General features: G+C 45.6%; 1 protein-coding gene across 4 annotated transcripts in view; it reads left to right on the top strand.

Annotated features, from left to right (window-relative positions):
• SIRT6 (sirtuin 6) overlaps positions 1-13356 on the top strand; it is an 80137-nt gene extending 66781 nt beyond the window's left edge. For 3 of the 4 annotated variants that reach the window (XM_040417710.1, XM_040417709.1, XM_040417711.1), the window contains one exon: positions 12922-13356. In XM_040417710.1, the coding sequence (XP_040273644.1) occupies positions 12922-13203 (282 nt within the window). In that variant the 3' untranslated portion in view covers positions 13204-13356. The remainder of the gene's footprint in view (positions 1-12921) is intronic. The other variant, XM_040417712.1, reaches the window with a different exon arrangement.
• The last annotated feature ends 770 nt before the right edge of the window (positions 13357-14126 follow it).

Genomic DNA, 14126 nt, shown 5'->3' with positions numbered 1-14126 from the left:
GCCCATAGTCGTGACAAACACATGAACAACTGTGAAACATAGTAGGAACTCACTCCTATCGGCCCACTGTCCGCTAGGGAGCTACTTGGTTAACTGGGGCGGGAGATCCAACTGCGTAAATGTGAACCAGAAGTAAAGGAGATCAGTCTGCGTAACCCACCACCGAGGAACGAAACTCAAGCCTGAAGAAGCAGCTATGTTTTAACGGAAGAGCAGAATTAGAGCGGTGCGCTGATAGCCCTAGCAAGGATACTGAGTAACCATGATGTAGAAATGAAAGAAATGCAGCTTAATGTGGAAGCAGAGTAGAACACATGATGCAAGAACAAGTGGGTAACTGTAGCTCTGGATGTGAGAGGTGCCTAAAACATGGTATGGGCACAGCTCTGAGTATGAGCATGAGGAGCATGGTATAACGCAGCTGTATGAATGCAAGCTGAAAGGGAACAGAGTATTAATCTAATGCAACCGCGACCGCTGCTCTAGAAGTGAATGGCGTATATTACAAAATGTAAAAGCAGACACACGGCTGTAGCTTGAAGGTAACAATCCTGACCACCTTTTTTTATTTTTTTTATTTTTTTTTAACATGACAACCTGGACGTACCAGGCAGGATCACCTGTCACAGGAGTGACCAATATAATGCTTAAACGCTTTAAGCGGACGTACCACATGAGATGACAAGACACCCTGGACATCCAGGCAGGACACCGTGCCACGAACTGGCGGACGTAACATTGCCTGTACGTTTTAGGCAGACATACCACAATAAGGAAAAAATGACAACCTGGAGTTTCAGGTAGGACCACATGCCACTGACGCGGCGGATGCCACAAAGCCTGAACGCTTCAAGCAGACGTACCACAATAAACAAAGCGACAACCTGGAGTTCCAGGCAGGACTACATGCCACCGGAGTGGCGGACGCCACGATGCCTGAACGCTTCAAGCCGACGTACCATAGTAGACAAGTGACAACCTGGACGTTCCAGGCAGAATCCTGTGCCACCGGGGAGGGCGACAGAATAGCGCCTGAACGTTTTAAAGCCATGCCACGGATATAACATACGGGACGTGAAAAATGTGCCTGCGGCCAACCCCCGTGACACATATCATAACCATATAACAGGACATACCACCTACTGCAAGTACGGAATCCTTGGAACGGAATGGAGCGTCAGATACTTGACCAGACGAAAACTCTGCAATATGATGATGCATGACAGCAATGTAAATGTACAACAAATTAACCACCTCAGCCCCCAGTGCTTAAACACCCTGAAAGACCAGGCCACTTTTTACACTTCTGACCTACACTACTTTCACCGTTTATTGCTCGGTCATGCAACTTACCACCCAAATGAATTTTACCTCCTTTTCTTCTCACTAATAGAGCTTTCATTTGGTGGTATTTCATTGCTGCTGACATTTTTACTTTTTTTGTTATTAATCGAAATTTAACGATTTTTTTGCAAAAAAATGACATTTTTCACTTTCAGTTGTAAAATTTTGCAAAAAAAACGACATCCATATAGAAATTTTGCTCTAAATTTATAGTTCTACATGTCTTTGATAAAAAAAAAATGTTTGGGTAGAAAAAAAATGGTTTGGGTAAAAGTTATAGCGTTTACAAACTATGGTACAAAAATGTGAATTTCCGCTTTTTGAAGCAGCTCTGACTTTCTTGAGCACCTGTCATGTTTCCTGAGGTTCTACAATGGCCAGACAGTACAAACACCCCACAAATGACCCCATTTCGGAAAGTACACACCCTAAGGTATTCGCTGATGGGCATAGTGAGTTCATAGAACTTTTTATTTTTTGTCACAAGTTAGCGGAAAATGATGATTTTTTTTTTTTTTTTTTTTTTCTTACAAAGTCTCATATTCCACTAACTTGTGACAAAAAATAAAAAGTTCTATGAACTCACTATGCCCATCAGCGAATACCTTGGGGTCTCTTCTTTCCAAAATGGGGTCACTTGTGGGGTAGTTATACTGCCCTGGCATTCTAGGGGCCCAAATGTGTGGTAAGGAGTTTGAAATCAAATTCAGTGAAAAATGACCTGTGAAATCCGAAAGGTGCTCTTTGGAATATGGGCCCCTTTGCCCACCTAGGCTGCAAAAAAGTGTCACACATCTGGTATCCCCGTACTCAGGAGAAGTTGAGGAATGTGTTTTGGGGTGTCATTTTACATATACCCATGCTGGGTGAGATAAATATCTTGGTCAAATGACAACTTTGTATAAAAAAATGGGAAAAGTTGTCTTTTGCCAAGATATTTCTCTCACCCAGCATGGGTATATATAAAATGACACCCCAAAACACATTCCCCACCTTCTCCTGAGTACGGAGATACCAGATGTGTGACACTTTTTTGCAGCCTAGGTGGGCAAAGGGGCCCATATTCCAAAGAGCACCTTTCGGATTTCACTCGTCATTTTTTACTGAATTTGATTTCAAACTCCTTACCACACATTTGGGCCCCTAGAATGCCAGGGCAGTATAACTACCCCACAAGTGACCCCATTTTGGAAAGAAGACACCCCAAGGTATTCCGTGAGGGGCATGGCGAGTTCCTAGAATTTTTTATTTTTTGTCACAAGTTAGTGGAAAATGATGATTTTTTTTTTTTTTTTTTTTTTTCATACAAAGTCTCATATTCCACTAACTTGTGACAAAAAATAAAAACTTCCATGAACTCACTATGCCCATCAGCGAATACCTTGGGGTCTCTTCTTTCCAAAATGGGGTCACTTGTGGGGTAGTTATACTGCCCTGGCATTCTAGGGGCCCAAATGTGTGGTAAGGAGTTTGAAATCAAATTCAGTGAAAAATGACCTGTGAAATCCGAAAGGTGCTCTTTGGAATATGGGCCCCTTTGCCCACCTAGGCTGCAAAAAAGTGTCACACATCTGGTATCCCCGTACTCAGGAGAAGTTGAGGAATGTGTTTTGGGGTGTCATTTTACATATACCCATGCTGGGTGAGATAAATATCTTGGTCAAATGACAACTTTGTATAAAAAAATGGGAAAAGTTGTCTTTTGCCAAGATATTTCTCTCACCCAGCATGGGTATATATAAAATGACACCCCAAAACACATTCCCCACCTTCTCCTGAGTACGGAGATACCAGATGTGTGACACTTTTTTGCAGCCTAGGTGGGCAAAGGGGCCCATATTCCAAAGAGCACCTTTCGGATTTCACTCGTCATTTTTTACTGAATTTGATTTCAAACTCCTTACCACACATTTGGGCCCCTAGAATGCCAGGGCAGTATAACTACCCCACAAGTGACCCCATTTTGGAAAGAAGACACCCCAAGGTATTCCGTGAGGGGCATGGCGAGTTCCTAGAATTTTTTATTTTTTGTCACAAGTTAGTGGAAAATGATGATTTTTTTTTTTTTTTTTTTTTTCATACAAAGTCTCATATTCCACTAACTTGTGACAAAAAATAAAAACTTCCATGAACTCACTATGCCCATCAGCGAATACCTTGGGGTCTCTTCTTTCCAAAATGGGGTCACTTGTGGGGTAGTTATACTGCCCTGGCATTCTAGGGGCCCAAATGTGTGGTAAGGAGTTTGAAATCAAATTCAGTGAAAAATGACCTGTGAAATCCGAAAGGTGCTCTTTGGAATATGGGCCCCTTTGCCCACCTAGGCTGCAAAAAAGTGTCACACATCTGGTATCCCCGTACTCAGGAGAAGTTGAGGAATGTGTTTTGGGGTGTCATTTTACATATACCCATGCTGGGTGAGATAAATATCTTGGTCAAATGACAACTTTGTATAAAAAAATGGGAAAAGTTGTCTTTTGCCAAGATATTTCTCTCACCCAGCATGGGTATATATAAAATGACACCCCAAAACACATTCCCCACCTTCTCCTGAGTACGGAGATACCAGATGTGTGACACTTTTTTGCAGCCTAGGTGGGCAAAGGGGCCCATATTCCAAAGAGCACCTTTCGGATTTCACTCGTCATTTTTTACAGAATTTGATTTCAAACTCCTTACCACACATTTGGGCCCCTAGAATGCCAGGGCAGTATAACTACCCCACAAGTGACCCCATTTTGGAAAGAAGAGACCCCAAGGTATTCGCTGATGGGCATAGTGAGTTCATGGAATTTTTTTTTTTTTGTCACAAGTTAGTGGAATAGGAGACTTTGTATGAAAAAAAAAAAAAAAAAAAAAATCATCATTTTCCACTAACTTGTGACAAAAAATAAAAAATTCTAGGAACTTGCCATGCCCCTCACGGAATACCTTGGGGTGTCTTCTTTCCAAAATGGGGTCACTTGTGGGGTAGTTATACTGCCCTGGCATTTTCCAGGGGCCCTAATGTCTGGTAAGTAGGTAAATGACCTGTGAAATCTGAAAGGTGCTCTTTGGAATGTGGGCCCCTTTGCCCACCTAGGCTGCAAAAAAGTGTCACACATCTGGTATCTCCGTACTCAGGAGAAGGTGGGGAATGTGTTTTGGGGTGTCATTTTACATATACCCATGCTGGGTGAGAGAAATATCTTGGCAAAAGACAACTTTTCCCATTTTTTTTATACAAAGTTGGCATTTGACCAAGATATTTATCTCACCCAGCATGTGTATATGTAAAATGACACCCCAAAACATATTCCCCAACTTCTGCTGAATACGGAGATACCATATGTGTGACACTTTTTTGCAGCCTAGGTGGGCAAAGGGGCCCAAATTCCTTTTAGGAGGGCATTTTTAGACATTTGGATACCAGACTTCTTCTCACGCTTTGGGGCCCCTAAAATGCCAGGGCAGTATAAATACCCCACATGTGACCCCATTTTGGAAAGAAGACACCCCAAGGTATTCAATGAGGGGCATGGCGAGTTCATTGAAAAAAAAAAATTTTGGCACAAGTTAGCGGAAATTGATTTTTTGGATTTTGTTCTCACAAAGTCTCCCTTTCCGCTAACTTGGGACAAAAATTTCAATCTTTCATGGACTCAATATGCCCCTCAGCGAATACCTTGGGGTGTCTTCTTTCCAAAATGGTGTTATTTGTGGGGTGTTTGTACTGCCCTGGCATTTGAGGGTCTCCGCAATCATTACATGTATGCCCAGCATTAGGAGTTTCTGCTATTCTCCTTATATTGAGCATACAGGTAATGAGATTTTTTTTTTCCGTTCAGCCGCTGGGCTGAAAGAAAAAAATGAACAGCACAGATTTCTTCATTCGCATCGATCAATGTGGATGAAAAAATCTCTGCCAAAAAAAGAAAAAGGAGGGGAAAGGCGTCTGCCAGGACATAGGAGCTCCGCCCAACATCCATGCCCACTTAGCTCGTATGCCCTGGCAAACCCGATTTCTCCATTCACATCAATCGATGTGGATGAATAAATCATTGCCGGGATTTTTTTTTTTATATATACAAAGTGTTTGCCAAAGTATATGAACACCGCCACCTCCTCAGCTCATATGCCTCGGCAAACGTATCTTTTACTGCAGAGGAGAAATCTCGTCTTGCAGCGCCGCATACACCGACTTGCGTGTAATCTGACAGCAGCGCAATGCTTCTGTCCGAATGCACATCAGTGCTGCAGCTAGTCGATCGGTTGGTCCACCTGGAAGGTAAAAAAAAAAAAAAAAAAAGAGAAAAAACCAGGCCGCAACACAATAATTTTATTAACTTTGGAAGAGAACATAGAAACTTTAACTTTTTGAACTGAACATTAACCTTTTTGCTTACTGGTGTTTTTTTTTTTTTTGTTTTTTTTTTACCTTTATAGAACAAACCTCTCCTTCCCCATGGGTCAATGTGCAAAGCGCAAATCGCCCAAAGATGTGGCGAAGTACGTTATGCACTTTGTCCCATGTGAAAGGAGACGTTTGCAGCAGCTGTGAGTGAATGGGCCCTAATAGCCCTGTGTGCCTGTCCTGGTGAGATGTGATCCCTATGCTAGGTGTACCTGTGTGTGGTACTTCCGGAAACACTCTCCTAAGCATAGGGCAGGGTGGTCAGGGCAGTCAGGACAGAAATAGCGGGTGTCACGCCTTATTCCACTCCTGCTACAGACACGACATCTTTTTCGGGGTGACGGTTGGATTGAGGTACCAGCAACGACATTGGGGAAATGTCGCTCGTGTAGACGGCTAACTACACTGGTGGATGGGGCCACGGAACCTTCTGGATACAGGAGGTTCTCGATGATCTCTTCCTGGAATTTGAGGAAGGATCGTGTTCTCCCAGCCTTACTGTAGAGAACAAAACTATTATACAGCGCCAATTGAATCAAATATACAGACACCTTCTTATACCAGCGTCTGGTTCTGCGGGAAACTAAATACGGAGACAACATCTGGTCATTGAAGTCCACCCCTCCCATGAGCAAATTATAGTCGTGGACTGAGAGGGGCTTTTCAATGACACGGGTTGCTCGCTCAATTTGGATTGTCGTGTCTGCGTGAATGGAGGAGAGCATGTAAACGTCACGCTTGTCTCTCCATTTCACCGCGAGCAGTTCTTCATTACACAAGGCAGCCCTCTCCCCCCTTGCAAGACGGGTGGTAACAAGCCGTTGGGGGAAGCCCCGGCGACTAGGTCGCACGGTGCCACAGGCGCAAATCCGTTCTAGAAACAAATGCCTAAAGAGGGCCACACTTGTGTAGAAATTGTCCACATAAAGATGGTACCCCTTGCCGAATAAGGGTGACACCAAGTCCCAGACTGTCTTCCCACTGCTCCCCAGGTAGTCAGGGCAACCGACCGGCTCCAGGGTCTGATCTTTTCCCTCATAGACACGAAATTTGTGGGTATAGCCTGTGGCCCTTTCACAGAGCTTATACAATTTGACCCCATACCGGGCACGCTTGCTTGGGATGTATTGTTTGAAGCCAAGGCGCCCGGTAAAATGTATTAGGGACTCGTCTATGCAGATGTTTTGCTCGGGGGTATACAAATCTGCAAATTTCTGGTTGAAATGGTCTATGAGGGGCCGAATTTTGTGGAGCCGGTCAAAAGCTGGGTGGCCTCTGGGACGGGAGGTGGTGTTGTCGCTAAAATGCAGAAAACGGAGGATGGTCTCAAATCGTGTCCTGGACATAGCAGCAGAGAACATGGGCATGTGATGAATTGGGTTCGTGGACCAATATGACCGCAATTCATGCTTTTTAGTTAGACCCATGTTGAGGAGAAGGCCCAGAAAAATTTTAATTTCGGAAACTTGGACTGGTTTCCACCGGAAAGGCTGGGCATAAAAGCTTCCCGGGTTTGCGGTTATAAATTGTGTGGCATACCGGTTTGTCTCTGCCACGACTAAGTCCAAGAGCTCCGCAGTCAAGAACAGCTCAAAAAATCCCAGGGCCGAACCGATTTGAGCCGTCTCAACCCGAACTCCAGACTGGGCGGTGAAAGGGGGAACTACAGGTGCGGCTGAAGTTGGTGACTGCCAATCAGGGTTTGCCAGCACCTCAGGGACTCTAGGGGCTCTACGGGCCTGTCTGTGCGGTGGCTGCGACGGGGTAACTACTGCACGTGCCACCGTACCAGCTTCAACTGCCCTTCTGGTGCTCGCTACTTCACCATGTTGTACGGCAGTGCTGGTACTAGGTCCAGGAAGGGCTGCGCTGCTGGTGTATGCCTCACCACGTGATCCGGCAGCGACAGCCCCACTCTGCTGCTCTTGAAGCGGATCCTGCGTAACCTGTGGTCTAGCGACACGGGGCCGGGTACGCCTGGTGCTATCAGGGACCTCAGCCTCCTCGTCCGAACTTTGGGTCAGAGAGCCACTGCTTTCCACAGGTTCATATTCTGACCCGCTAGATTCGTCAGATGAGGGTTCCCACTCCTCATCCGACTGGGTCAGAATCCTGTAGGCCTCTTCAGAAGAATACCCCCTGTTTGACATTTTGGACTACTAAATTTAGGGGTATTCCCTGAGACTACCCAAGAAAAAAAGCAAACCTGTCTTACAAAGGGGAGGCTAGCGAAGTACCGGAGGCCGCTGCGGTTGATAAAAAATATCAAAACTGATTTTTTTATCGCCGCAGTGCGTGTACAGTGAATGTGCAGTGATCAAAAAACAAAAAATTTTTTGTCACTGCGGCGGGGCGGGCGTGGGTGAACGCACGTGTGGGCGACCGATCAGGCCTGATCGGGCAAACACTGCGTTTTGGGTGGAGGGCGAGCTAAGGTGACACTAATACAAGTATAGATCTGACAGTGATCAGTTTTGATCACTTACAGATACTATAAAAGTACAAATGCTGATTAGCGATACGCTAATCAGCGAATAAAAGTGACTGCGGTGCAGTGGGCTGGGCGCTAACTGACGCTAACTACCTAACCAAGGGGCCTAAACTATCCCTAAAACCTAACAGCCAATACTAGTGGAAAAAAAAAAGTGACAGTTTACACTGATCACTTTTTTTCCTTTCACTAGTGATTGACAGGGGCGATCAAAGGGGTGATCAAAGGGTTAATTGGGGTGCAGGGGGGTGATCTGGGGCTAAGGTGTAGTGTTTGGTGTACTCACAGTTCAGTCTGCTCCTGTGCTGGATCCAACCGACGAAAAGGACCAGCACAGGAGCAGACAAGCCATATAACAGATCATATTTACTAATATGATCTGTTATATGGCTTGTGATTGGATTTTTTGAAAATCGCCAGCCTGCCAGCCAATGATCGTTGCTGGCAGGCTGGTGACGAAATTGTTCTTTAACTTTTGCCGGCCCGCGATGCGCATGCGCGGGCCGGCAATACCCGAAATCTCGCGTCTCGCGAGATGACGCACGGATGCGTCCAGGAGGAATGAATCAACCACCTTCCGGACGCATCCGTGCGTTAGGCGGTCGGGAGGTGGTTAAATATTTTGCCTTTTTTTTTTTTTTTTTTTTTTTTTTTTTTATAAACAGACATCGGCACTGCTGCTCCCGCCCAGAAAGCCCATCACACCGCTCCAGAGCAGGGCAAGTAGAAGATACCTAAATTAGGGTAACCCTAAATGACACCCCCAGTCAGGGAATTAAATAGCGATCTATGTGAAAGGTGCACCAACACCCTCCTAAATGTAGGTAGACAGTGAAACACGTTTGGGGCTACTGTCTATGCAAGCCAAACCTAGACATAATAGTTCCCCATAAAAATTGCTAGGACCCCGCAATTCTTGCACATTAAAGGTTAGCTGTTGCCACAACACAGACCTAGGTATGAAGACCCCAAAGTGCATGCCCTCAGTGGTGGCCTTTGTGTCCTGTGATATTGATCCGTAAGAAGCAACACCCGTCACAGAAGATTTATATATATATTGCTCCACAGTGCACGGCCACGTGATTGAAGACACTGCCATAGTTGTAAGGCTTCTCACGTGGCGTGCAGGCAGCCATTCGCAGCACCATATACAAATGAACCCCGTGACTGGTATTGACTTAAGGTGTGGGGCGCAATATAAGGCAAACATCAAAGCCACAATTACCGTGAATTCTTACCTTTCAAAACCAGCGTTTGCCGCCTGTTATTACACATGCCTCAGCTCAACAGGCTTAAACAGTTTGTCCAGTTCCCATGGAAACCAGCCACGTGCCTAGGAACAGCACGCGCTGGCCTACATGCGCTACTGCCATCCACCATGACCCCCGGCGGGTTATGAGAAACCAAAGAGCGTGTTACCAGGGGCAGCGCCGCTGGCGTGCCTAGCAACCGGCACCCGCGGCCGCCCCCCAGAACACACACACACACACGCCCTCGGCTGACAGTGCCGGCCGGCTGGACCAGGAGGTGAGCGGAGCTCCGGCCCCCAACCCCCCCGCGTGGATGTGCCGTCCCCGTGGTGATGAGCCTTGCACCGCCGTATGCCGCTCCCCGCACCGAGGTAATAATCCGACCCGGAACAGGCAACGGATATAGCTTACCTGAGACGAGAAGCCGATCCCATACTTACCCGGCTTGAGGATTGAAGGCGCGGGACGTGCAGGAACCAGACGTGACCGGACGATCCAGGTACCTGGCCGCACGTCCCGTCCCCTGACCTGCGAGGGGGTTAATATAGCCAAGGGGCGTGGCCACTGCCCCTCCCACAAATACAGGCTGCACGGCAGCCTTAACTATATATATATATATATATATATATATATATATATATATATATATATATATATATATATATAACAAAAAGGGCAGCACTCCAGGAAGTAAAAAATGAAAAAACACTTTATTTACCCATGTGGGACAAGCGACGTTTCGGCTCAGTATGTGAGCCTTTCTCAAGCAGTGAGTACAGACAAAATACTGAGTATATATACCAGTGGGGTGAATACAATCAATGTGCAATGCAGGTGTGATCAATTCATAATAAATACATTAATTAAATAAAAAATACAATACATATGTCACATTTACAATATATCTTATGGTGAACATCAGTGCATACTCATACAATAAATAATCAATTGTAAAAATGAATATAATATTCTGTGAAGTACACAAATGTATACAAAAATTCATAATTATCAATCATCTAGTGAACGGTGTCAGCTGTATGTGCTGATAAAGTGCTTAATGCTTACTGCGTAGGTCAAGCAGACGGAGGGTGAAGGAGGATGTATAGCATAGACGGCTGTCATAATTCATGCGGTTCGGCGTGCCTGTAGCGCAACTGCGCATGTCTCGATGACTTATATGGCGTACTTCCGATGTGCCTGTAGTATCGCAACTGCGTGTTGGTCTTCTGATGTATCTTACGCCATCTTGATTCAGGGCAACTTGCCTTTATTGCCAGATACTTCTGATATTAACAGCCGTCCCGTGAGTTCAGATACGGGACGCAACAATATCAGAGCTGCAGCCCACATCCGTGACCCTGTGGGCTGCAGCTCTGATATTGTTGCGTCCCGTATCTGAACTCACCCAGCCACCACTATAGGCTATAGAGCACTAATATGTGCCATTACCTTGCTTTGTTACACATCGGCTGTTAATATCAGAAGTATCTGGCAATAAAGGCAGGGAGTCTATATGGGGTGATCACCCCCCTGTCATTGATCACCCCCCTATAAGGCTCCATTCAGATGTCCGTATGTGTTTTGCGGATCCGATCCATGTATCAGTGGATCCGTAAAAATCATACGGACATCTGAATGCAGCCTGACAGGGGGGTGATCAATGACAGGGGGGTGATGCGCTGTCTGTGAGATCAATGACATGCACTGTCTGTGGCCGGCCGGTCGCTCCTCCTACTGGTAAGTGACAGGTCTGTGCTATAAGCAATGCGCTGCACAGACCTTTCACTTACCAGTAGGAGGAGCGGCCGGCCGGCCACAGACAGCGCAGGTAAGTATAATGCTTCTAAAATTGCTAAGTAACCATGGCAGCCAGGACTGCAGTAGCATCTTGGCTGCCATGGTAACCGATCGGAGCCCCAGCGATTAAACTGGGACTCCGATCGGAACTCTCTGCTGCCACCAATGATGGGGGGGGGGGGGGGGGGGATTTTAATTAGGGGGGGGGGGGGGGGGGAGGCCGCACTGGCCACCAATGAATTTAATACTGGGGAGGGAGGGGGGGGGGGCACACTGGCCACCAATGAATTTAATACTGGGGAGGGGGGGCCGCACTGGCTACCAATGAATTTAAAACTGGGGAGGGAGAGGGGTCTGGCCCACCTGATCTCTTACAGGGGGATATGATAAGCACAATTAACCCCTCAGGTGCAGATCACACCCCCCCCAATTGTGCAGATCACAGCCCCCTGTAAGAGATCGGGTGCTGCCAGGCAGCAGGGGGCAGTTATGTACACAGTTCTTAGTATATTCTAACTTGAAGCTAACTGAAAAAGCTGTTATGCAGACTGATCCGTTCTGAACGGATGCAAGCGTTTGCATTATAGGTGCGGATCCGTCTGTGCAGATACCAGACGGATCCGCACCGAACGCAAGTGTGAAAGTAGCCGAAACTACAGAATCAGGGCCATAAATGTTGAGTTTTGTTTGGCTGTTAACCCTTGCTTTGTTACTGGGAAAAATGGATTAAAATGGAAAATTTGCCAAAAAATAGGCAGGACAGTGGATCATAAGTGACCACATCATACCTCACACTAGAGGAAGTTGGTTCTAGTGAGATCACTCTACTGCTGCCTATTGTTCTTAGCCTCTGTTAATAACATATGTCAGAGACTTTGGCTATATCACTGGTGGTGGACGCCCACAGCCTCGGTTAAATATACAACCTAGAGGTTTTGGGCTGCACTGCATGTGGTGCTTACGTTCACGGCCTCTGTCATACACCTACGTCAGAGGTTTTGGGCTATATCATTGATGGTATCTGTCTACAGCCTCGGTTAAATATACAATTGAGAGGCGGTGGCCTGTACTACCTATGGTGCTTGTTGCTCCTGATGAAATGCATTTTTAATGCATGGAAACGCTTAGAGCTTAGACCATCAAGGATAGGGGAGGGCCATCACATCTCCAGACATACCAAGTGGAGCCAACTGTGGTTGCCCGATCTGTATCCTGCACCTGTACTATGTTAGTGCAGTGAATGTCTGCGCGCTGACATTCACTGTTAGGAGAGATACCTGGTGTTTTGGTACCAGGTATCTACCTTGATAGTACTAGTTACCCAGGCTCAACATCTTGTACCTGTGGTAGCTTAGCCCCCTTAGTGTTGGTTGGTTTTAGTTGTGGGATCCATCGTTTGCCACATGGTGGCTTTCCCACCGCCTGTGTGGCTGGTTTAGGTGAGGCCCCACAAATGAGTGTAGATTTATGTTACTGCCTTTTGCAGTGTTTCAGTAGATACCCCTTTATTCTAACAAAATAAGTTAATAAAATATTTGTTATTTTGTTTTAGCGTCCTAACATTGGAGTACCCCCTTATCTGTACTTTTCAAGCTGCTTTGTTTTCCTTATAATAACTTACCAGCTATCTCCTGCTTTTTACCTAGGATCGCTATGCTGACCTGCGTATTCATGGATATGTGGATGAAGTAATGACACAGTTAATGCAGCATCTGGATCTTGAGATTCCTGTGTGGACTGGTCTGCCAACTAAATTAGAACCAAAATCACAGGTCATAGAAGAACCAAAATCACAGGTCATAGATCACCCGATTGACTGCAATGGAGATTTAAATTCTACACATATTAAGAGGGAAGAAATGGACAGTTGCCTTGAACACAAACCCCACCTGCCAAAAAGAGCAAAAGTAGAAATGACTTGTACATGATCTTGGATCATCATTTGCAGTCAGTGAAAGATTTTCTTGTTAGGCTACATGCACAAGACTGTATGTGTTTTGCGGTCCGCAAATTGCGGATGCCATCCATTGTTTTTTTTTTTTTTTTTTTTGCAAATCCATTTTAACAATGCCTAAAACGGACCAGAATAGGACATATTCTATTTTTTTCGCGGGGCTATGGAATGGACATACTGATGCGGACAGCACACGGTGTGCTGTCTGCATGTTTTGCAGACCCATTGAAATTAATTGGTCCGTATCCTATCCGCAAAAAAAACGGAACTGACACTAAAACGAACAACGTTTGTGTGCATGTAGCCTTAAACTGAGAATTTTGAGTGCAGATTCATGAGACATAAGAAATGATCCAGATGCATTGGAATGGAAGCAAAACGGAGCAGTTATGTGGATTATTAAATCTCAAGCCAGACTGTTCTGTTTATTCGTACATTAAAGAGAATCTGTTACCAGCCACCTCACCTGTCAAACTTAGCATAGACACATAGCTGTGGTTTACCTGATTTAAAATGCTGTCTCTTGTTGATCCGAGGCTCCGTTCCAGAGTTATGATACCTTTCCTTTGGTGCAGTGAGGGCATCACCATTGCTCTTTTTGCCAGCCCCTCCCTGGGCCAGGCAGTGGGATGAAAATGAGGAGCCTAGGTGCAACAGGAGCGATGTTGATGCCCTCATTGCACCAAGGGATTAATTTGTATATTATGAAAAAGTATCATAACTTGGCCTCAGATCAACAAAAGAAAAGCAGTGTTTTAATCAGGTGAACCACAGCTATGTGTCTATGCAATCCGTTTGATAGGGAGGTCACTGGAGACAGGTTCCCTTTTAATATGCAAAAAAAAGTGTACATAGCCATACACTGTAGATTCATTGCAGTATTGTCTAGTTTCTGTT

The sequence above is a fragment of the Bufo bufo genome, chromosome 2 (genome assembly GCF_905171765.1).
Source record: "Bufo bufo chromosome 2, aBufBuf1.1, whole genome shotgun sequence".
Lineage (NCBI taxonomy): Eukaryota > Metazoa > Chordata > Amphibia > Anura > Bufonidae > Bufo > Bufo bufo.
Note: the sequence above shows the minus strand (reverse complement) of the source record. Positions and strands in the feature narration are given on the sequence as shown.